Source organism: Rhipicephalus sanguineus, chromosome 2, assembly GCF_013339695.2.
Source record: "Rhipicephalus sanguineus isolate Rsan-2018 chromosome 2, BIME_Rsan_1.4, whole genome shotgun sequence".
Taxonomy (NCBI): Eukaryota; Metazoa; Arthropoda; class Arachnida; order Ixodida; family Ixodidae; genus Rhipicephalus; species Rhipicephalus sanguineus.
The window spans coordinates 227,736,028-227,761,610 of NC_051177.1; the positions used below are offsets into that span (position 1 = coordinate 227,736,028).

Here is a 25,583-nt window from a genome sequence, read left to right on the forward strand (position 1 = left end):
GCCGGGCGACGGTGGCATTAGGGGTAATGCCCACTCCTTAATATAATCATGCCTACAACACCGATCACAGTATGTAGAAATAAATGGGCACGCATGTTCCACAAGAAAGGTTAAATTAGGTGTACCTCAAGGAAGGATCCTAGGCCCCTTTTTATTTCTTTTGTATATTAATGACATTGTCAGCGGTGATCAGATGGTAAAGTATGTCATCTACACTGATGATACGAGCATTTTCTTCGCTGGTCGCTCCGCTCGTGACTTAGCGGGTCATGCCAACGCCACTCTTGAGTTAATTCAGGAATGGTTCATTGATAATCACCTGGGTTTGAATGTTCTAAAAAAACGCCAGGCCTGCGCTGTAACCGCAGCACAGTCACAGCGAAAGCTGGAAGAGCGGCGTTTCTAGAGCCCGTTGTAAGCTCTCTTGGGGCTACTAATACAAGTACACTGCCATGGTAGCCACTACGCCATAAATCACAATGTTTGTGAAGTTGGGAACCACCTACTAAGCCAATCTTCGTCATTCTGTGGAGAAGCCAGGCACCAGCTACACGTCTGTAAGGCAATATGTGCACTTTGTTGACGCGACGACTGATGACGATGAAGAATTATGGCTCAGCCCTTTGTAATGGGTTGGAAGCTTTAAACGGCCCACCAGTTCTGTAGTTTGCATTGAGTGACGCCCGGTCGTTATTTCCCTCCCCCGCCATGCTGTATAACATACGTTGACGTGGGAGAGAGGGCGGGGGGCGAATAACATTACTGAGACCCCGAGGAAATGAATCACGCGCTTGCGCTTCCTTGGCAACCAATACAAGTGCACTTGCGAGGAACCCACTACGCTAGAAATCATTAATTTTTGAGAAGTAGGGAAGCAGGCACGATGCCATTTTTCGTCATTCTACGGAGAGCCGTGGTACCCGCTAAACGCAAGTAAGGCATTATGCGCACTTTGTTGGTGCTGTGCCTGATGACGATGAAGAATTATGGCGGAGCCCTTTGTAATGGGTTGGAAGCATTCAACAACCTTCTCCTTGCGGAATTCGCATTGCGTGACGCCTGATTACAGCATTCGCGATGTGCGACGTTGGCTGTTTATTTTAGACTTCTACCACGCTATATTGCATATGTTTCTCGACATGAAGCCTGCATAGGACCATTTGCAAAGCGGTTACAAGCAATAAGCTGCTCAAGTGCGCAGTGTTGTTAAGACTTTTGAGCCCGTTCCGGAGTGGCTTGCACTTCTGGACGCTTGTGTGTGTTTGCCTGACTTTTGAACAGCCTCTTACTGTAGGCAACAATGTGGGTGTTCTGAATGTTAAGGTAATTCTAATGTGATGAAGTATGTAGTGTGTAGTTCACAGCTATAACGGGTCATATTTCCATGAATTAAAGAAAAAAAAAACCGGCATGGCTCAGAGGTTGAATACTGGGCTCCCACGCAGAGGGCCCAGGTTCGAACCTCGTTCCATCCTAGAATTCTTTTCTTACGAAACGAAAGCCTTGACATTTCACCCTCGTCATGAGGAATGTCTTACGTATCCGGTATTTATTAATGGTGCATCAGTTGAATACGTTAGGTCTTTCAAAACCCTAGGCATCTATTTTTCCGCTGCAATGTCATGGGATGCACACGTTGATTTCCTGGTTAAAAAACTTTCTCCTACTATAGGGCTTTTGCAGCAAAACAGTACGTTTCCGATTACAGTAAATCTACTCCTCTACAACTCGCTTTTCTCTTCCACTCTGAACTATGGTGCTCTTGCATGGGGCACAACCACAAATTCAAATGTGATGAAATTATTTCTATTACTAAAGCGAATTATTAGACTAACTTGTAAGGTGCCCCATTTGTTTCATGCAGCTGAATTGTTTGCCAAATTGCGTATGGTTAGAGTTCCATCACTATACAAATATAGGATTTATCGTTATTACAAACTATGCACAAAAAACCAAGACAATGCCTTGCAAAGCTTAGCCAACCTTAAAACGAATGCAGCAGCATACAACACTCGACACCCAGAGCAGTGGGAAGTGGCACGATGTCGCGCAAACTATGGGAAGCAAATGGTCCGCTACCAGCTAGCATCACTGTTAAACCAGTTGCAGAAAACAAATGGCGTCGACTTTAAAAAGTTAACAATGAAAGAGCTCCGCGATATATGTATATAAATAAGCCAAAATACTGTTCATATTATTAGGCACCTTATTTGTATACATCCTTTCAATGTTCGCGATGGGTATCTATGTTATATTATTTCGTTGTTTTTTTTTTCGTTTCCTTTCTTTTTGAATGCTGTTTTCTTCAGCTAGCTAACACTATTTCACACTTTGTTTCTTTTTTCTTCGTGATATCCTGTTATACCAGTGTTCTGCAGTTGCCGCTAACATGTATCAATAACTCTCGTGTACCTTTGCCATCTGTTTCATGATATTATTGTTTCTCCTGTTCACTGCCTGCTGCTGTCCTATCAAGGAGGCGCTGTCACCTCGTGAAGCTACTCACTGTAGTAGCTTTTTGTGACAGTTCCTATCTTTCGTTTCTTCGAAAGATGAATACAGTTGATTTGATTTGGTTTGATATATGCAGTGAGACTGCGATATGAGACCTGTGCAGAAAAAAACCGAAATTATCAATTGTTTCCTTAGAATATGTTTGCAAAACGATGTAAGAAGGTGACAGCCGAATGCCGGAAAAATGACTATAAAAGTCAGCGGCGCTGATTAAGGAAACTGAGGCACCAGTATCCGCCAAAAAGACAAGGGCACATTGCCCACTGAAGCTACGATGCAGGGCTCGGACACTGTGTGGAGACCATCCACATTTAAAACAGTGACCGTATTGGTCTTTCCGGTGCTCGAAGGAGCAGACGAAGGGACTGCCTTAGGAAGATTTGGAGAACGAGAGTTGCATACTGACTCAAAATGTCCGATTTTGCCGCACGCCAAACAAGTGCGGTTCCGCGCGGGACACTGTGCAAATTCTCTAAGTGGCGAGTAGATCCGCAGCGGAAACAATGTGCCGTCGAAAGCTGCGACGGACACTGCTGACGGGAGCTAAAAGCTTTGTGTTCTTGAAAAGGTGAATTTGGCGGCACGGGATCGGCATCTTGACGGCTTCCTCGCCCCCGCGAAGCGGAGGGTCCGCCACGTTGACCGCCGCGGAAAAACTGTGCAGGCGGACGGCCATGTTGACCGCCGCGCCGAAACGATGAAGACGGGCCGCCACACTGGCGTGACCCGCGGAACAAAGAACGCGCGCCTTGTGTCCCCGCAGCGGAAAGCTGCTGCTGCTGCTGCTGCTGCAGCGAATGCCCAGCGAACTGCTCCAATTGTGAGCGAACGAGCTCCCGCGCGACGGAGTCTGTTAACGAAATAGAAGAACCTTTTCTCAGAGGTCGGCAACCAACATTTTGAGGATCTATGCCAGTGAGAAGTTGATGCCGTATCGCCATAGCGCACCGAACCCGCACGACGCGGCGAGAGATCGCAGGCTTGAGATGAAATCGGCGACTGGCTGCCCCGGCAGTTGTCGTCATTCTTGGAATTTCAAACGTGCGATGTAATCACACGAGGCGTCCTTGAAAACATCCGATGACGGTGTCATCGGTGACGCGTTGGCGGCGTTCAAGGTGTGCAAGAGTTTCAGCCCGGCGTGGCCTAATGCGTTAAGCAAAAGGGCTTCGCGCCGCTCGGGCTTGCTGGCGTCCTCACCGGCAGCGTCCGCATACGTCTGGAAAATTATCTTCCAGTCAGCCCAAGGTATCGGACGGTCACCGGGCGTAGACAGAGATGACAGCGGGGGAACCGCAGACGCCATTTTAAAAAGCAGTGAGGGGAGAAACAAGAAACAGGAACGGCGCAGAACAAGACGCCAACGAGTCGAGAAATCAAAAGCAGAAGCCGAGAGAAGAGAGTCGAGTCGAAAAAACTTTATTGCAAGGGAATTCAGGACTCCCAGGCCCCCTGGGTCTCCGCGCGACCCCACCACACTCAAACGTTCATGTCTAATAAGTCCAACGAGACTGAATGTCCAACCGAGACGGAATGTCCAACCAGACGGAACGTCCAACCGAGACGGAATGTCCAACGAGACTGAATGTCCAACGGGACGGAATGTCCAATTTAGATGAGATAAACGCGCCATACTTTAAAATTTCTCAGACAACTCATTCATGTGGTTAAGATAGCCTAATGCAAGGCAGCATTTTTTTGTGTGTGTTTTGCAAATATCGACTGTGGTGTCGGGCGTCGTACGTTTCTGTTTTCGTATTCGCTTTACTGCATTTGTCATAATTTCAACTTTTGCTAGTTTTATTTCTATTATCTATTTTTAGTTTTCGTATGTATGTTGAAAATGTTACTGTATTGCTTTATTTTGTTTGTTTTCATACTCTGCTGTTCCTATTTATCTCTGTCATAAATCGGTCATCACAACCCCTTAAAGGATGACGAGAGAGGGCGCTCCCTCGTCAACGTCGAGCGGCATCTATGTGCGTTTAGACCCTGAGAGTGTTACCAGCGCCACTCGTAGCTAAGGCAGGGAGTGTGAAACACTCTTTTTGCCAGAAAGCGTCACGAGGCAGGACGAAGCCCTTGCTATGAAAGTGCGAAAGAAGAATAGTTCGAGAGACTCAGTTATTTGTTAGAAAACCAACAGCCAATTCAGCGAAATAAAACAATAGGGACATTATTAGTGGCTCTTTTAACTGCAATGTAATAATTATAACCCATATTGAAAGGAATCCAAGTGGACGAAAAAGCACCCTTTCCGTCGGTGGAATCCGAACCCGCAACCTTATAATTACGGCGACGATTTGCGCTTTCTAACCCTCCCAGGGATCAAGCTCACGTAAATACCCAACAGAGTGGACGAGGGAGCGCCCTCTCAGGCGCGTAATGCGAAAATTGTGGGTTCGAATCCCACCTAAAGAAAGTGCGCTTTCTCGTGCCATTTAAGTCTTTTCAACTGAGGTCATATTAATTACACTACAGTTAAAAAACAACGACAAATAACGTACCTATGCTCTCCTTGGCTTCATTGTTGGCTTTCTACGAGCCCCTAGAACAATGCTTTTCTCTTAAAGAATGTGGGTCGTAGAAGCTGGGGAGAAAATTTTCCTTTAAAATTAAATTCTTGGGTTTTACGTGCGAGAACCACGAAATGATTATGAAGCATGCTGACTGTGGGATATCAGTTTTAGTTTTGACTACCTTGATGGAAACATGTCATGGCATTTCGACTACAAGAGAACCGCAGGCCGGTCTAGGAAAGACCATGCCGTTAAAGAGGTGGTGTCACCAAATTTTGAGGCTATAAAAAGCCTGCTGTAGGCTTTCTCTGTAAGCAAGGACGATCAGCACGAGGTATTGCACGCAGTAAACGTTTAGAATATATTTTAATTCACTTCCTAATCTGTATAAATGCTCATTCTCGCGATCGAGACCCATCGCTAGCGCGACTGACACCGACGTCACTGTGTAGGAAGCGTAACGAAAGTTTTAGTCACATCACACCACACTAGAGTGACGTGCAATGAGCGGTGACCTACAGCTCCGCTGCACCGGGCCAGTCAAGAGAGCATCAGGCCATTCGCTGCGAAATGCTCAATCTTGCTCGCGTTTTGCAAAAAATTTTTCATTACAACACAGCATACAGGTAATCGTTGGCGACAATAAAACCGTTTTTATGATGTTTAAAATCGCTTGAGAACTTTCCAGAACCAGCCTGAACACGAGCTTTTCTATTACTCTTCCAATGACGTCGATATTAGTGCTGTTAAACTCAAGTAAAAACAAACTGGGTCGGGAACACACTTGTACGCATTACAGTGAAAGAACGTCAGCGATTACAATTACTTAAAAAAAAAACTAACGGATTACGGCGAAAAAAACTGAAAGCTAATCGATTACTCAACAAGGTGAGGTACCGGGCTATTTGGTTTTGCATAATTGTTAAACTGTGCTAAAGTTACAGGTACATATTTTTAGGGAGGACGCACAAAACAAAGGCATGAAAAGCGCAAACTATCAACTAGATTGGTTCAAGAGGCATCAAGTTATACGAACAGGACCAAACGTGTGCAAAAGGGAGTTTTTAAATATTTTTCTTATTTTTAAATACATCTATTTGCGTCCAAATCCTTGTGTCCTTATTTTATTCCCTTGTGTCTTTGCGCTTTCTCTCTCTCTCTCTCTCTTTCTACACACACACACACACACACACACACACACACACACATATATATATATATATATATATATATATATATATATATATATATATATATATATCCCAGCCATTTGTATACGACTAGGTATCCAGCAGTATTACGCGCCGCGCGTAATACGCAGTCTCAGCGCCACGTCCTATCACGACGAAAGGAACTTTCACGCACGTCGCAAATGTTAGGGCACATTCGGAAAACTTTCACAGCAAATATTGGCATGCGTGGAACGAAAACGGAAAAGCGAAATTTGTGACCGGGACGGATTGTCCAACGAGACGGAATGTCCAACCGAGACTGAATGTCCAACGAGACTCAATGTCCAACCGAGACGGAATGTCGAACGAGACTGTATGTCCAACGAGACTGAATGTCCAACCGAGACGGAATGTCCAACGAGATGGAATGTCGAACAAGACTGGTGGATCTTCCATCAACATGGATGCACGCCCATAAAATCTGAAAAAAAAGGACTCCCGAACAAGCATAGCTTCCGTAGCTTCCTTGATTTCTTTTGTCTTGTCGTAACTGGCGGCGCACGTTTCGATACTAGTCGATATTCGATTCGATATTCGATATTTTCGGCCACTATTTGGCATTATTCGATTCGAATTCGATTCGAGATGAAATTTCACTATTCGCACACCCCTAGTCTACACATTTGTCGTACAGAATTTGTCGTACAGTGTGTGGTGAAAATAACCACACCGTGGTTCAAAAGCTGCCCTCCATCCAACCTCCTTCACTCCGAGGTATCTCTGCCGCAGGTTACGATAGAGATGAGCCAGTGAGGCGGACGCGTCAGTATCGCGTATGTCCCCAGATAGCGAACACCTTCGCAGTGCTCGCGGGAAGAAAGGCGGTAATGTGACTCGCAAACTACTGCCAACATTTATTCGCCATCTGCCGTTGCCGAAAGACCGCTGGTCAATAGAAAAATACCTGAGGATAGTTTACGAAGTGTTTTGGTCAGCGAGCTCAGATAGTTGCACCGCTGATAGAAAGAGCTTATACTGACGCCAACCATGAAACAGTCTTTCAACTACGCGCGCCCTCCCAGCGGACAACGGCGCCTTCGCCGCATGCGATCGGATCGCGTGAGATTGTGACCAGGAAAGAGAGGAAGAAGTGAGGAGCCGCTTCTTGTTTTTTGATAAGTTAGCCCTCAATAAATAGTTTTCAGTAGACTACCTGAATTGTTCGTTACAACTCTGGTGGAGGTGCTGGGTAAGCTTCATTATGGACTGCGTCAAATCGGCTGTATATGCAGTTCCTCGGTCTGTAATAACAACTTTAGGGGCACCAAAATGACAAGAAATCTAAGATATGAAATTACCACATAAAGTTCGTCAGCTCTTTTTCTGTAGCTCTAGAAAACCCAGCTTTCAATTTCATATACGAGCATTACTTTAACCCAGACGTATCACTTTTAATGAAGTTTAGCACAGCTCAACTTCATTTATTCTGAGCATTTTTAACACGAAAGCGTTTTTTGCCGGGGTCCACGAAGACTTCACCGACGTATTTCCGTCACGGATATGAAAACCATCGTTGAAAGCGCAACACCACCACGTGCACGAGGCTCCACAAACACGTCTTATATCTTTTGCACATTCTATTTCATACAGTGCTCTCTGTTGGCGGGGCGGTGCCGCCGTCTATGAGCGTAGGAGTGAAGTACTGCGTCGTGACACTAACGAGCGCCGATAGGGAGGGGTTTGGCGACGACGCAGTTAGAGCCTGGCCTCCGAGAAAGCGCGCTGGCAGAGAAACCTGCCGGCGCGCATTCTTGGAGGCCATGGTTAGAGCGTCTCGATGCCAGCAAGGAGAGCTGGCCACGCGAGCAACGAGGAGACGCCCTAGACGCACTTTGGCTTTCGCTTCGTGTTAGCAGTGTTCTGTAGTGTTAGCCCGTCACGGCTTGTTGTCGGAGTCGTGCAGCTTCCACATTCACCAACGCCATTTGTCTGCCGCCTACTGCTTCAAGTGCTAGCATCGACTAATAAAACTGCTGCAATAAGCGCCGCAGAAAGGCAGTGATGTCGACGGGCGAATGTCGTGCCATTGTAGAGTGAGAGATCGGCTAACGGGACGTGCAACGCCTTCGCGCTTTCGCGGCTCAAGCTACGAATCTCTGCCTTCCGGGTTGCTGAAGCGCGGTGCGGTAGTGTATGCATGAGCACAAGCGTAGGTTACCCATATTGCTGGGAAGCACACATAATGCCATGTCTCTCCTCAATTAACCACTCTTTGAAAATGTGCATATCGAGTACGAGTGTTTATTATGCGCTTGTTGATTCCATCTTTGCCCGGGATTCACGATATGCTGTCTCCAGGTATATGTTATCAACTTCAGCTACCACAACGGTTAAATCATAATAATGCAGGTTAGTCGTCGCGATGTAGATGTGCCACTAGGCGACAACGTGGGTGCACGTCATCGTGCGTGCGTCAAACGGTGCCTGCCAAAAACTAATAGACATTGTACAAGCTCTCGTAGGTCAATGCACAATAAACAACCAGCTACTTCTATGAAGATACGTTTACCTTTCGTGTTAGAGCGATTCCTTTGACGGAGGGATCAGCGATTTTTAACACGAAAGTGTTTTATGCCGGGGTCCACCAAAACTTCAGTGACGTATTTCCGTCACGGAAATGACGTCGAAAAAATATACACAATCAGATGGCAAAGAAAAAAAGGTACCGTCAACGGGCATCGCACCCACGACCGCTCGGTCCGCATAAACATATGCCGGGCACGCTAACCACTGCGCCACGCTCACAGACTCAGGAGGCTTTACGAACGCGCCTTTTATATCTACCACTCTCCCGGTCGGCTGGGTGGTGTTGACCTCTGGGAGTGGTAAGGTAAAGTAATTCGTCATTGCTGTGGCCTCCGCGACTAGCATCTGCAACGCGTTACGCGTCCGTCTCATTCGGCGCGTTTTCAATAGAAGTTGAATTTTGTCAATGCCTTAACACACCGCGAGGTGGCGACCTTTGCCCAAGCGTCGTAAAAGCGTCAGCCTCGCTCAGCATCACGCTAATACAAACCTAAAATAGCTCTGCGACGCGCGCCTGCCTCCAGAGAGTTTCCTACAATACTTACTAGAGGGAACTCTGGCGCTAGTGTCTATGGCGCTAGTGACGCTTCAGCCAGCATGGGAATGATGGGTAGTACAGAAATTTGTCTAAACTTCGTACTTTCGGCTCCGTTTGGCTCCGCGTCGGCTGCATCCGCTTTGTCGAAAAACAAAGTTCAGCAAAAGTCAGCAGTTTCACTTCGCCACTTTAACTTCTTTAGGCTCAGCAATTCCAATCTGGTCACGAAGTTCACAACGGTCTATTCTTTTATCCGAAACGAACGCCAAAACACAGCAATAAACAAAGCCACAAGTACGTTTGAAGCCGCAAGCACGAAGACTAGGCAAATTTGTGTACTACCCATCATTCCCATGGTAGCTGAACGATCGCAGCGCCAGAGTCCCCTCTAGTTAATTTTAGGAAACTCTATGCCTGCCTCACCTGGCTGTAACACCGCGTTCCATGCTCACGCGCTCGCCCCGAGAAAAATCGCGGCCTGGTTACCGGGGCGGCACGACGCGCTTTGCGTTTCCCTCTAGTCCGGCCGTGGTGTTCAATCACATTTTAACATGCCGTGGGATGGCGACCAAGTTCTGCCTCCAATATGCGACGCTCTTCTGGCTATCACACCTCGTTCTCTGATTACGCTTTCACCGTTAACTACTACAGCTACCACAAGGGTTTGTTTAATCATTTAACATGGACGTTAGTCGTCGGGATGGAGATGTACCACCAATCATCAAAGTGGGTGCATACACGTTAAACGGCGCCATTAGCTGCCAGACATCAATATACATTGTGCAAACTCTCTTACATCAATGTACAGTAAGCAATCAGTTACTTCTGTAAGGGCACGCTTTACTTTTGTGTTATTCAGATTCCTATGACGGAGGGATCAACCGTGTTTTTTTTATCTGTCTTTCAGCCTTTTGTTTGTGTGTAAGTACGGCGTGCGTTCCGAACAATGAACAGAGTTAAGCTTGCCCACATATGTGTCTGGTTTTTTTTCGTTTTTGTTTCCTCGTGAAGCAGTATAGCGCCCCGAAATAATGATACCACCGCGGTAAGAGATCACAAGTAATAAGTGCAAAGCATGCTCTAAACAGAGTGCGAAAGGCAAGCGTACTGAAATCTAATTTAATTTTGTTATTAAGGACATGACAGAGTTGAAGAGCTCGAACTGTGAAGTTTGTAGTTTATCTAGGTCACCATAGTAATTTCAGCCAACTGGTCCTGCAAATAGGTGTGATAATACGTAGTTGGTGAACGAATATAAGTCCGCTTGAAATAGGTACGTTTCGATCAAAGTAGGAAAACGTGAGGGCAGATCTTACCGTTGCAGCTAAGTGTAGTGACACCCAGAGCGCCACCGCCGTGAGAGAGACCAACAGCCGAGCCCAGGACCTGCTCTGCACCGCTGTTGACACCACTCTCATGGGTCGAGGTGGGGCCTGAAAGAGATAGTCAAAGAAAAAGTCACGCTTATTCCGCAAGGGCGAAACAATGAATCCGATAGCAACAAATTTGAATGTCACACGAATAACGGCAAGCAGCTCGAAACTGGCAGCGTGCCGCTCAACCACAAATGACGCATGAAAAGAACACACCCAGGACGAGCGCGAGCTGCAATGTCGCATTAGGTACTTCTTTGTGTTTGAGCAGCGCGCTGCAAGTGTTGATTATGCACAACCCAACGCTATATATGGGTTGAAAGTTTGGCAAGTTGGTACGGATCTTCAGAAAAACTGCGCAGCACGACGAGGCATCAAGAAAGAAATGACGAAAACCGTGCTTGTTTTCGTCATCTCTTTCTTGGTGCCTCGTCCTGCTGCTTCTGACGAGGCTATATTATACATACATACATATATATATATATATATATATATATATATATATATATATATATATATATATATATATATATAGTGTGACGGCGAAGTGCGGCAGCGAGGCTCTGTCGCGCGGGCAGCTAAACTGAAGTAGAGGAAGAAGCAGTTCGGAATAGAACAGCCGGCCCGCACTAAGGGTGCGGTCTCTGTCTCTCATTCATTTACAATATATATGTATATATATACCGGGTGTCCCAGCTATCTTTAGCCAAGGGTTTAAAAATACAATATTAGAGGCAGGCGAGTGAAATCACTAGCAAATTACTGACAGTCACCTTGCGCACTACAGACAATTTTTTGTTTGGTAATTACCTTCAATTGGGATTATTTATTTAAATTGCTAAATATTGACTGTAGGCAGGAAATGCGGTTTGCAAAGTTTGAGAGCGTCTTCAGAAACCCCAATTCTATTATCTGCGATAAAGAAAGTCTCACGTATACCATTTTTTCCAAGCTGCAAAGAAAGCCCGCGAAATACAAAAAGAACCACGTGACTAGCGCATTCGCCCGCCACGAGAATGCTGCCCTCAGCCGTGGTTCGAGCGAACAAAACCAGCGGCGGCCGCGACTCGCCGGCTCTGTTGCAGCGGTAGGCCGATAAGTCGACGGTGGTTTTTTTGGCACGCGTCAGCCAGTTGGCGCGCGTGACGGTGCAAGTTGTAGCGAGCGCGGGCTGAGAAACCACCGTCAACTTATCGGCCTACTGCTGCAACGGAGCCGCCGAGTCGCGGCCGCAGCTGATTTCATTCGCTCAAACCACGGCTGAGGGCAGCATTCTCGTGGCGGGCGAATGCGCTAGTCACGTGGTTCTTTTTGTATTTCGCGGGCTTTCTTTGCAGCTTGGAAAAAATGGTATACGTGAGACTTTCTTTATCGAAAATAATGGAATTGGGGCTCCTGAAGACGCCCTCGAACTTTGCAAGCCGCATTTTTTGCCTACAGTCAATATTTAGCAATTTAATTAGATAATCCTAAATAACAAATTAGTTCACTACAAAACAAAAATTGTGTGTAGTGCGCAAGGTGACTGTCAGTAATTTGCAGCTGATTTCACTCGCCTGCCTCTAAAATTGTATTTTTTATCCCTTGGCTAAAGATAGCTGGGACACCCGGTATATATAAGGATATGAGTATATGCACCTGCATAAAAAAAACAACAGTTTATTTTGTCGACGTTTCGATCGGAGACCGATCTTCATCAAGATCGTCTTGATGAATATCGATCCTGGCACAACTTCAAAGCGCTAAAAAACAGGGACAGACGAAAAAGAGTGGACAAGAGTTGTGCCATGATGTCTACAAACTCGCTCAAGCTTCCGTGCTTCGAAGATGGATCTCCGATCGAAACGTCGACAAAATATACCGTTGTTTTTTATGAAGGCGCATATACTCATATACTTATAACCTTGCGGCAACCAAAGTTACTCTTCCGCATTTAAGCCCTACATTATATATATATATATATATATATATATATATATATATATATATATATATATATATATATATATATATAGAAGAATATTCAAAAAGTAAGGGCCCTTTGGTCCCCAAGAAATAAATTTTCTTTTCCAGGTCAAGTTAGCACAAAACTACTTCTGCATAGTCACCACTAAATTCTCAGCGCTTTTCGTAGCGCTGCACCAGTTTTTTTAGTCGCTCTGCATAGATGTTCGCCGCTTGGCAATTATTTGCTATTTTAAGGCTCTTATTGGCGGGCACTCCGCGACGATGCACAACAGCGGCAGTCAAGGCGGGGCCGACTCTCAGCACGAGCTGCGTTCTCTCCGAAAGGAGCCGAAGAGGGCGACCCACTAGAAGGTGCTAGAGAGGACGACCCACTGCAAAGCGCCAAGGCTTCACTACGGCTGTTTGATTTGGACGGCAACCGGTTTAGGAGCTAGCTCGCCAGGTTCCTAAGTTGAGGCCAAATCTTGCGCCGTAACCCTAATTCCAGAGGCGACCGCAACAGGTCGCCTCTGGAACTAAGAGAACGAAACCTCCTTTCGCCTCTGGAACGAAAGGGAAATTTTAGAGGCAATTACATCAAGAAACGGGGTAATGATTGTGTCAGTGACACGTCAGTGCATCTATCTGGCAAAGAGATTAACTTTCTGAACGCGATTATTTCTAGCTAAGTTTTCCGATTATTTTTCGTTTTTGGCCAAGCATGAGTGTTCGCGAAAAGTGGTTGCCGCTGAGTTTAAATAAGCCTTTCAAAGGAGGGTTTCTGTTCAGTTGTAAGTCCCGGCCTGTCCCGTCGACTTCTTTTCGCTGTGTCCTACGTTTTCCCCTGCTTTTTATTGTTTGCAACCTGTATGGGGCACTGGCACGCACACAGCATTAAAGAAGTTCTACGTCCTACAAAAGAAATCTTTACGCATCATTTAAACCTTAGCCAGGCATCATCCTCCTGCACAGCTCTTCCAGCCTGCCGATATGCCAACGGTTTTTAATACTTATAACTTACAACTTGTTCTTACATATAAATATGAAATAAAGAACAATATTCCAATACTTGCAGGTTTGACAGAGCTCGCCAAATACTCTTCTTCGTATCCCTAACGGCTCATGAGAAAGTACGAAACAAGAACACCACGCACAAATCGCGGGGCCCAGATGCTAAGAATAACTTTGCCCTCTGTAATAAATCTCTTATCGCAAAATGATTTTGATATTTCTTATTCCAGGCCTGCGCTTCATGCTTTTTCCGTGAGCTGATATGTAAAATGTCAGTTTCGTACTTATCTCTCATGTTTTTTTTTCCTTTCTAGGAGCTGGCTGGCCTGGTTCTTAAGATGGGGCGAAGTCCCGCGCCGTAACCGTAACCTTAGTTCCAGAGGCGACCGCTACAGGCGCCGCTCGCGCGAAAGAGAAGTCTTCTCTTGTTCTTCGAGCGCCTTGACCATGATATTAACGCAGGCAAAAGCACATATAGCATAGCCAACTGTACCATGCGCACGCTCGCACGCAGCTCGCGCGACAGAGAAGTTTACTTCCTCTTGTTCTTCGAGTGCCTTGATGATGATAATAACGGAGGCTAAAGCACATATTGCACTGCCAACTGTAGCATGCGGCGCACGCTCTACTCCGGCGTGTGCTCTAGTTTGATAGAAGACCGCTATAGGGTCACAACTGCGCGCTACCTCTCTCTTTTGACAGTCGTCAGTCAGTGCGCTGCGATACTAATATCATGAACGAAGAAGACAAGGCGCCGGAGCGGAGGGCTCGCAAGGCAGCAAGCGGGCTCGCCACCAAGACCCTGCGGCAAGAGCTTGCGAGGCCGCAGAGAGACGTCAGCATCGTGCGGACTCCGAGATCTTTTGGCCCGCGAAGCCAAAGCAGCGCAGAAGCGGCGGCAAGAGAAGCCCGAAGAGGTACGGGCGCGGGATGCGGCGGCCAAGCGCCAAAAGCGGTCGCTACCTGAAGTTAGTGGCGCCGACGCGCGCTTCAAGCGCGATTTCCTCGGCCACACGTTCGGCCACAGCTGCAAGGTCTACGACGGCTTATGGTTCGACAACAACCTGACCACAATCGCTACTATCGAACGTGTCACGTCTTTATATGACAGAGGAATTGTACGCAGCATTCATGCTTTACCCTATTATCTCGGAGCCAGCTCCTCAATTATCGTTCACTTCGTGGATATGGCATGATTTTTTTCTCTCTGAATTGCGTGTACCTGTTGCGTTCCTTTTGGTGATAATGTGCAAGAATAGTGTATGCTTTCTGTGTGTTTGGCTTATGTAGGCCAGTTTTTTGTATACCGTCACTGCATGCTGAACCGTAATCAGCTGGGGAGCCTAGCCAAGCTCGCAAGAGGTTTTTCTTTCCATGCCCTCTACTTCCTGAAGTAGTAAATAAAATGATTGATTGATTGATTGATTGATTGATTGATTGACTGATTGATTGATTGATTGATTGATTGATTGATTGATTGATTGATTGATTGATTGATTGATTTGGGGTCACTTTTACTCAATACTGTTCTAGCTGTGGTATAGCGATGACAATGTGATGCCAGTAAACAATCGCTCAGCTCCGGCTGTAGCCACCCTTTCTCTGAGACGGAAATTTTCAGGACTCGCAAGCGAGGGTCGGATTCCCTTCGTTGCTGGGCGGCCGAACGTCTCTCTTCCCGATTAGACTTGTCATACCGTTGCCGCGACGCCGCCTCGCTCACTCGAAACTCGGGCTCTTCGGCTATTCGCTGTCGCTTAGCCTCGGATTCCTTTGCTCGAAACTCTGAGTCGGCACGTCTTTGTTGGGCCCATGCTCTATGAACATGCCGTCGTCTTTGCTGTCGCACCGCTTCTTCGTACGGAGACAGTTGCTTCTTCATCCTCGCCATACGTCGTAGTGCTCTGCGCCGACAGCGCACGCTTTTATTACTGCTTCAATTACGCAGAATTTACTCTAGCGGTAACAACAAAACGAAGCATGAACATGAAGCATACGGTGTTAGGTCTGGTAAATCAAGGTGTGTGGCCTAGGGCTGAGAGGCACATTGCCCCTCCTCCTCACCCCTTCCATGGCAGACACCTGGCCAGGCGTATGCGGATGGTGCCTACTTGCCGCTCCTGTAGTCTAGACTGCGCGACTATGTGCATTCAGGGCCACGCCGGCAATATTTTATCAGCACCTTCATTTTGCGAAAGGTATTGCTCTACGCCACATTCCATGCATCGTTCATCACACTATTCGTAGGGAACATCTATTCCCACTTTGCTTGTATTCCTTCGATCAAGTCCTTCACTGACAATGTTGCAGTGCTGTTGACTTCTCGCGGTTAATGAAGCCGGCGGTTTGACGGGAGCACGTCTGGTCGGGAAGTAATATCACAAAAATTAAAGGAAGGACACCAGTCATCAAAAAACGAAAAAAAAAAGACGTTTCGGCTCTTCTGATGCGAGCTTTGTCCCCATTCTAGTGAACAAAGCTCCCGTCATTGTGATCAATGCCCCCGTGAGGTCAGCGGAAACGTCTTTCTTCGCATTCTTTTTCATTGTTGGTGCCCTGCTTTTAATTTTCATGAGGCACTTACGAAGAATGTATAACACGAAGAGGAATATTCGCAAGTGTCAATAAATAAATCATACCCTGTTGAAAATACAACATGTCAGCCCGTGCGCTGGTCGCGAGATTTTAAACTCAGTGTGAGCAGTACGGCAGCATGAAAACACCACAAAGCACAATATCCAGCACAACCTGAAGGTTGAACGTCAGCAACAATCAAGGCGGTGATGCGGGCTAGTTGGTTTGAATCACTAGTAACCATATTTTAGCGCAAAAAAAAACCAGACGTAGACACAAGTAAGGAACACATACACAGGACGGGCGCTAGACATCAACTGATTTATTACTACGGACAACATAAAAAGCCAAAAACCGTCGGACATGAGCGCATGCGCACCATCGCACTCCGAGGTGCTTCCTTATACCTGCGTCACCACGTTTTACCACCTTACATGCGCAAGATTTCCTTTCAGATATTCAAGCTCTTTACAAGACAAGGCTATCGACGCAACACTGACACATTTTCTTTCATTCTCACTTATAGCAAACGCTTCTATAATTTCTCGCGTTGCCTGGTCCTTGCCTTTCTTAAGCACACGTGTGGTTGTGAGTTCTGGAGCACAGCCACACCGGCGGCAATGGTCCGCCAAATGTTCCCCCGCTGCCTGCGCATCAACTGCCGCACGGTGCTCTCGCAATCTGTCATTAAGACAGCGCCCGGTTTGTCCTATGTAGCATCTGCCACAAGTAAGGGGTATCTTGTACACGACACCCGTCTCGCAAGGTACAAACGGTGTCGCGTGCTTTTTGGAGCACGCACTTTTTTCTTTGCGACCATTCACCACAGGGCACATACGGCCCAGCTTCTCTGGAGCAGAGAAAACCACCGACACACCGCATTTTGCTGCCACCTTCTTTAGCCGATGGGAGAAGCTGTGAATGTATGGCAAGGCTACAGGCCACGCACTTGGCTTGCCAGAGGGCCTGGATCGAGCCTGCCCTTCAGTCTTCGCCTCATTTAGGAGGACTTCTGCCACAGAACTGATGATTTCCTTGGAAAAACCCGCCCTCTCGAGGCGTTCTACTTGGCGCTGCAAACTTTGACCAACAAGGTGGTCACATGACTTTGCGAGGGCCGCCCTAAGGCAGCTGACAGCTGTGGCTGTGCTCCAGAACTCACCACCACACGTGTGCTTAAGAAAGGCAAGGACCAGGCAACGCGAGAAATTATAGAAGCGTTTGCTATAAGTGAGAATGAAAGAAAATGTGTCAGTGTTGCGTCGATAGCCTTGTCTTGTAAAGAGCTTGAATATCTGAAAGGAAATCTTGCGCATGTAAGGTGGTAAAACGTGGTGACGCAGGTATAAGGAAGCACCTCGGAGTGCGATGGTGCGCATGCGCTCATGTCCGACGGTTTTTGGCTTTTTATGTTGTCCGTAGTAATAAATCAGTTGATGTCTAGCGCCCGTCCTGTGTATGTGTTCCTTACTTGTGTCTACGTCTGGTTTTTTTTGCGCTAAAATATGGTTACTAGTCAGCAACAAGCACGCTAGAATTCAAACGGGAACTAACGTGCGCGTCTATCCTAGTGTTTTCTTACTCCATCGCACTGTATGAGCAAGTCTAATATTTTACTAAGCCCATCTTTTTACTCTGTTTAGAAAACTAGCAGTTCCGTGTTCGAACACCAGATGAGTGAAGCTCTTTAGAAATGGGACACAAACGCCTATGCTCGCTTTCATGCAGGCGGTAGGGTGGTGAGAGCGTCTGCTGCGCTCGGTGGCGGAGACGCCTGAGCGAGTGAGGGTGCGGTGCGCGCAACGCAAAGAGAGGGATACAGGTGCGAGAGGGGTGCGAGCGTTGATGCGGCGGGACTTTCGACGGCGGCGACGGAACGGCGCGCGCGGCGTTCAGCGCGTGCAGCGTTTCATTGTCTTTTTGCGCCGGCGCCGGGTGTTGAGACCGTCTGCTACTACCTTCGACAAAGCGCCCGTAATGCGCTAGAATGATGGTTGTCATTTCAGAATCCACAATAGAGGTGGTGAAAGTGAGGACGACCATTATAACCAGTTGTGCACAGAGCTTATTTCTTTTCATTAGGGTGGCTTGTTGGGCAAGTTGGTACATAGTTCTTCGTGAGGAAATGCCAGCAGCACCAAAAAAAGCAGAAGAAACTGAGCCAAGAAAATTTCAGAAGCTAAGAAAAGTCCCCCCAAAAAAACATCACAGCATATCCACGGAGTGAATGATGATGAGTGGGCTTCTTTCGTTAACATCTGGCGTCTTTCGTTAAGCAGCTGGCGTCTTTTCGTTTTGCTTTAGAAACATCTGGCGTCTTTTCGTTTTGCTTTTAGAAAACATCTGGCGTCTTTCGTTGGTTTATTTCATCAATCAACGGAGTTTTGAACAAAATTTTTATTGTTTAATCACGCACAGGAGAAATCTCAGCAGGCACTACCTTGGAGGTAAACAATGGCTGCTAATGGGAATTAGAGACAGAAGAATTCGGCTTTTAGTTAACGCGCACGCTGCGAATTTTTTATTGCTCAACAACGCACAGGAGAAATCTCCTACCGGCACCACCTTGGAGGTCAAGATCTGGTACTAGCGTTAAGACTGTTACGCACTACGACGGGGACGAACGGGTGCCGCTTTAAGGAGCTTCGCCCCTAAAAACCTCGAATTTCTGTTGCGCTAGAACCAGACCGCTCGAGGCCTAAACATTTCCCCTTAAATCACCGGCTACTGCAACCTCAAGCGATGCTTAAGAGAAGGGAGCTTCGACGGCGCCGAGGAGTGCGGGCCTAAGGAGCTTCAATCCTAATAACATAACACTTCCACCAAGGGGAGCGCATACTGTCAATACGATGGCCAGAGTCACTCGTCTCCGTCACGCTCGCCTGGCCAACGGCCTGGGCATCTCCGTCAAACTCCGCGCTCAGAGAGGGCAGCGCCGCGCCGTGTACCACGTGACTCATGCAACGCGTTGCCGAAATGCTCTCCCTACTGCGACTAACAGGCAGTCGCCACATTTGGTCCAGCGCGGCTGAAGCTGCGGCGGCGTGGTGTCGATTTTACGTGGAGTAAGGCATGTTTTACGCATTGCGTGCGCTTTTACAGCCCTGATTGAAGCATACCGTTATTCTTTAACTGCTAAGGAAATAAATAGCGGCAATTTTCCCTTGCGACACGCGAAAGCATGTGTGCCACCATTATAATAAAATGCGAACTGCGCGGCATTTACGCGCTTGGTTGTCGGAGTTCATTGAATACGAAGCATTTCTTAGCAATCTTCTGCTACTTTGAACGTATCTATCTATCTATCTATCTATCTATCTATCTATCTATCTATCTATCTATCTATCTATCTATCTATCTATCTATCTATCTATCTATCTATCTATCTATCTATCTATCTATCTATCTATCTATCTATCTATCTATCTATCTATCTATCTATCTATCTATCTATCTATCTATCTATCTATCTATCTATCTATCTATCTATCTATCTATCTATCTATCTATCTATCGAGCCGCCTATGACTTCGTGCTCTCCTGGCGGTTTCGTTAATGCGATCTATACCGAAATTAGTGTGGCATGACATGACTGTATGACGAATACAGATGACAGGTCATACCATGGATGTCATGAAGTGCATGATGTACATGCTACAGTCTTGAGCTCTTGCGGCCGCTTCGTTAACTTTATATATACCACAACTGGTATGGCGTGACGAAAGTGTATTAGGAACATAAGTGACAGGTCCTAACATAAAAATCATGATACGCTTGTCATGTACAACATGATTTACATGACATGGTCTCGCCGCGCTCGCGGCCGTTCAGTTGAATGGATTTATACCAAACTGCTTTGACGAGACACTTCTGTGTGACGAACGTATATGGGAGTTGGTAACGTGAAAATGATGATTTGCATGTCAGGTACGGTATACTTTCTACGCTCATGGTGTGCTCGCGGCCGGCTCGCTAGCTTGATACACACAAAATTGGTATTGCGTGACCTGAATGTGTGACGAAAATAAATGACAGGTGGTAACATAAAAATATTACACTTCGATCCGACGGCTCCTACCGAAGTACACACAGACGCCAGCGGGGTCGGGCTTGATGCTGTCCTCGCTCAACGAAAGCCCGGCCACTCAGAATACGCCGTAGCCTACGCTAGTCGCACGCTGAGGAAAGCCGAAACTAATTACAGCGTGATTGAAAGGAGCGTTTGGCTCTGGCGTGGGCGCTTGGAAAGTTCCGGCCGTACTTATACGACCGCCCGTTCGATCTAGTCACCGATCACCACGCGCTTTGCTGGCTCGTCACGTTGAAGGACCCTTCTGGCCGCCTAGCACGATGGGCACTCCGCATCCAGGAGTACGACGTTCGCCTCGTATACCGCTGCGGACGCAAGCACTCTAACGATGACGCCCTCTCCCGCTCACCTTTACTTCCAGATCCAGCGTGCGCAACCACTTGCGTCCACCCCTTGTCATCTCTCGACCTCGACTCCATTGCCACCGAACAACGTCGTGAACCGTGTATCGCATCTCTCTGATTATCTGTCTGGCACATCCACCCGTCCACCCTTCCTGTATCTCAATCTATCCGACGTCAAGCTTTCCATTTCATCATCCGCGATCAACTGCTTCATCGCCGCAACTATGCTGCCGGTGGCCGCCAGTGGCTACTGGTCATTCCGCGCAGCTTACGATCGCAAGCATGCGCCTCCCTTCATGGCGATTCACAATGTGGCCACGCCGGGGTGTTCAAGTCTGACGAACGCCTTCGCCATCACTATTACTGGCGTGGCACGTAGAATTTCGGGCGGAAATCCGTGCAGTGCTGTCTTGACTGCCAGCGACGCAAATCGACACCTTTACGTGTGACTGGCACATTGCAGCCAATTCCATGCCCTGCCAAGCCATTTCATCGCGTCGGCGATGACCTTTACGGTCCCCTTCCGAGGACCCCAGATGGAAATCGGTGGATTATAGTGGCTGTCAACCACCTGACACGCTACGCCGAAACTGCCGCTTTGCCGAGCGCTACAGCTTGGCATGTCGCCTCCTTTTCGTCATTTTATCCTTCGACATGGCACCCCTCGAAAGCTGCGTAGTGACAGAGGCCGTGCTCTTCTCTCCGAGGTCGTCAAAGCTCAGCTCTCGGAATGCCACGTCATTCATCGGACAACCACAGCATACCACCCGCAGACTAACGGGCTCACTGAACTGTATAACCGCACGCTGGGTGATATGCTCTCGATGTACGTCGCATCTGACCACAGAACTGGGACCGTGTTCTCCCTTATGTAACATTGGCATACAACACCGCGATACAAACAACTACCGGATTTTCGCCTTCCTTTCTCCTTTACGGAAGCGAGCCTTCACATGGTATCGACAATCTACTTCCCTACCGTCCTGATGCTTCCGAGTGTCCACCTGTCTCCGAAGCTGCTCGACAAGCCGGAGAGTGCCACCAGCTCGCCCGCACGTTTACCTCGCCCAAGAGCAGCAACGCCAGAAATAAAACCGCAGCACCTCACTTCTAGACCCTAGTTATGCTCCAGGGTCTCTCGTATGGCTATCTGTCCCATACCAAACTCCGGGACTCTCCTCGAAGCTCGTTCCACGTTACGAGGGGCCTTACACCGTCTTGGAAAAAACCTCTCCAGTGAATTTTCTTATCGAGCGAATTTCTCGATCGGCAGACATGCGACCAATAAACTTAATAATAACAGCTGAGCTAGTTCGTAGGTATTCATTCTAAAAAGACAGGCGTTTGTGGTGTCCTGACTTCTTTCTTGTGTCCGTGTTTGCACGCCCTGTCTTTTTAGAATCTATAAACCTCTTCACGCATGCTTCTTTTTCACCAGCACCACAGGGGCGGTACATGGACTGTGCGTTCCCTATCGGAAAAAATTGCGTTTCCAGTGCCTCCCAGCGCATTTCCGCGCACTAGGTAGCACTGGAAACGCTGTACAGTGTGTCCGAGTGTACTACAGCGCGCTGGGAGGCACTGGGACAGACTGCACAGCGTGGACAGTGCCGCCAAGTGCGAGAAAATACGCTGGGAGTACTTACCCAGTGGCCCAGTGTCTTACAGCGCACTGGGACGCACTTGCCACGCTGTACAGTCTCTGCCCGCGCACTGGGAACACTGGCAGCACATTGGAAAAAACTGTGCGCGCTGGGTGGAATGCATATAAGATTTGGTATTGGGTAGGAGAAGGCGAAAGAAAAACTTATCTAATATCTTCAAAATATTATTCTATTCTGTGTCCAACACATATCTAGCTTTAGTTTTAGTTAAGCGACGGAGGTACGTATACGCTAAAGCAATCATCTGTCGAGCGCGCGCGCTTTCTCTGAAGTGTGTGATTGAGTGTCGTGAATGCAGTTCATATAACTGCATCGAATGAACTTATCACTCGCAACACTATATGACATTAGTATATTAGTCTGATAATAACATCAACCTACTCTACCAGTCAGTCCTTCCATATGGGCTCATAATGCTGAAAGCCGCGCCATGCCCGCACGTCACCGGCACAGCGAGCCAATGTAACACTCAATCTCGGCGCTTTTAGCTTCTGATTTGTGTAATCGAAGGTGCAAATATGGCCTCGCTTCAGTAAGCTATGATCGAAACTACATTTTAGGGGTTATTAGATTCTTCGTAATTGAACATTCACGTTCTTCACAGCGACCGTGGCGCACGGAGTACAGCTCTAAGCCTAACAGCCGGTTATTTATTTATTTATTTTTTTTATTTAGTACATACTGCAGACCCTTAGGTTCAAGCAGGTGGATAGTTTCAATAGGACATGGTTGATACAGAAGTGACATAATTTGTTTAGGGTTGTTGTGAGATACAGTCCTAGTAAATACAAAGGTGACATGGAAACCTATTTCATAAATAATGCGAATAACGGCGTACTGAAGAAAAGAAAGGATACTACATGGCAATACCACATAATATTTGCGATTACAGAAGGAATAAACACAATAATAAATACGAAACAACAACTCAAACATTTTCGCTATTGAGGGCAAAAAATGCAAAAATGCACCGCAATCAAAATATGTGGAAACTGAAATGCGGAGACAATGAAATTTTTGTGTGGAATGAACGGGGAGTGTCAAGGAGGAAGTAATTAAAGCTAGGCTGAACTGCGGCTGTATATTTCGCGGAACGTAAACAAAAAGGACGGAAAATATGTTCAAACGGGCGACTAAAACTAAAGTGTTCAGCGTGCAGTTCAGATAAACATTATTTTCTACATAGGTATGACTAACTGCCTAGCGAGTCAGTGCCATCGCCACAACACATCTGTTGTCTCGTCTCTTCCTAATCGTTCTTGCGCTGTTAACATTTTGAAATGAATCCACAACAACTTGCCCAAGCGTCAACCCTTGCACATCTGCGGTTACGCTAATATGTTTTGCGGCAAAACGTGCCAGACAGACGTTCCCATCCTAGGCAGCACATAACAAATTAACTATCTTCTAATAGGTTCTCGCGAGCACGAAGAGACTCAGATCTGTGTTTACAAACGAAAAAATGAGAACACTGGCTACAGGAAGTAGTTATAAAAGGTCGATTCCACGAAAGATAAAAAAAAAGGTGTACACTTGATGTTTCCGATTTTCCTGATAATTTTCTATGTTGTGCACATATGACTGCACAGCACGAAATCGCAGTTCGTTTTCAAATGAAAAATATTTTCAACACAGGAAAATTCGACAAGTGTCGCCGGTTGACGACGACCATTTCACGAACAGTGCGTTTTCGTAAATTCGCAGCCATGCTGGCAGCTACTGAAGCTATATATTACAAATATCTTTCCTTTTAGCGCAAGTAGAAGTAAAGAGGAAATAGCTCTTAGCATTTCATGAAATTCTGAGCAAATTATGTATATTTAAAAATTCACGAAAAAAGCTGCATCTTTGAAAATCAGTCAATTTTGGGAAGCTATGGCTATCTCTGTGAACATCTTAGCTTGTTCATATTTGCAGTATGAATAGGCCTTTATGTGAATAGTGAACCTCTGCATTCGTATTTCTCTAATAATTTTCAAAGTAATGAATTTTCATGCTCGCAACACCAAAAAGACAAAAGTGCTCCTCGATTCAATAATCTATGATAAAAAAACCCCAATCTCAATTTTGTTCAAAGTCCCCCAAAATGTTCCTAAAGGATTGCACAATGATATTATGAAAAGACATGTTGCATCGTTTTTATTAGAACAAAAGCAGACAATGTCAAACATTGTGTTTCCAGAGCGTGGTGGCTACTGCGTAAATGACATCTCTAGTAACAAGAAAATACAGTAACACGTCTTTTTTCTTCTCTGAGTTTCGCTAAACAACAGCAATGATCTATTGTCGGAAAGTGGAAACTGTTTTGTAAAAAAAAAGATCCTTCCAATTAAATGCATTTGCGACACCACTTATATTTCTCGTCGACGGGCAGCACGGACATTTTCATTCCCATGGATATTTTTTTTTAGTAATTGCGCTTTATAAAAGCAACGAAGCTAAACGCGAAATTTGTTTAGCTGAGTCGATTATGCATTGTAAGAATGTGAGAAATCGCAAATGGCGACAGCGGTGAACGGCGTGTACTGAAGTGCAACCTAAGTACAACAGCCACACATGGTTTGCCAGGCTTTGTCGCTCTGCACAAGAAAATGCTGGGGTGTCGATTGCGTTGCTTACACGATACATTTTTCACCGCTCGTCTCTCTCCCGCCCGGTCTCTGGATCTGCACCGTGCGGATCGTGAGGCGGAGTGGCCCGCACTACACGCCTTCGTGTCAACGGAGTAGCATGCGTTACGCGGACAGGTGCTAAGTGCGGCGCGGTAGACGCCCGCCTGAGCAGACGACAGCAATGAGCACGGCTGTGCCTGTCAGCCAAACACCACCTGGGATAGAGGTTAAGCATCCAAATTGTGCTTCACTTTGGTGCGATCACTGTCCTACGCTCTGAAGGTGGCTATGTGTAGGCGTTATAGCCATGACAGAGTTTTTTGTACGGACTACCTCAGGGTGCACAAAAAGAAAATTCCGCTGCAGCGGAATTTTTGTTGCCTAGAAGATATCGGATCGAGTCTCTCTTCACGGAGGGGCATGAAGCAGGATGCGCGCTGAATTCAAGAGGGAGACCAGATCTGCCAGCACTGCTTCAGGAGACACAAGGACATCAAAAGCAAAGCAGATGCAATGCAAAAAAAACGTGTTTTCTCCGTGGTCAGAACTGCTGCCTCCAATCTTCACGTAATCGACTCTTTTTGAACTCTGCATTGACCACATCAGGTTTCACAATGTACACATTAGGGCCAACAAAAA

The 25,583-nt window shown here is 46.7% G+C and overlaps 1 protein-coding gene across 2 annotated transcripts in view; it reads right to left on the reverse strand.

Moving 5' to 3' along the window:
- LOC119384145 (adenylate cyclase type 3) overlaps positions 1–25,583 on the reverse strand; it is a 778,406-nt gene that overhangs the window by 448,904 nt on the left and 303,919 nt on the right. For both annotated transcript variants that reach the window (XM_037652438.2, XM_037652439.2), the window contains exon 9: positions 10,646–10,762. In XM_037652438.2, coding sequence (XP_037508366.1) covers positions 10,646–10,762 — 117 coding nt within the window. The remainder of the gene's footprint in view (positions 1–10,645; positions 10,763–25,583) is intronic.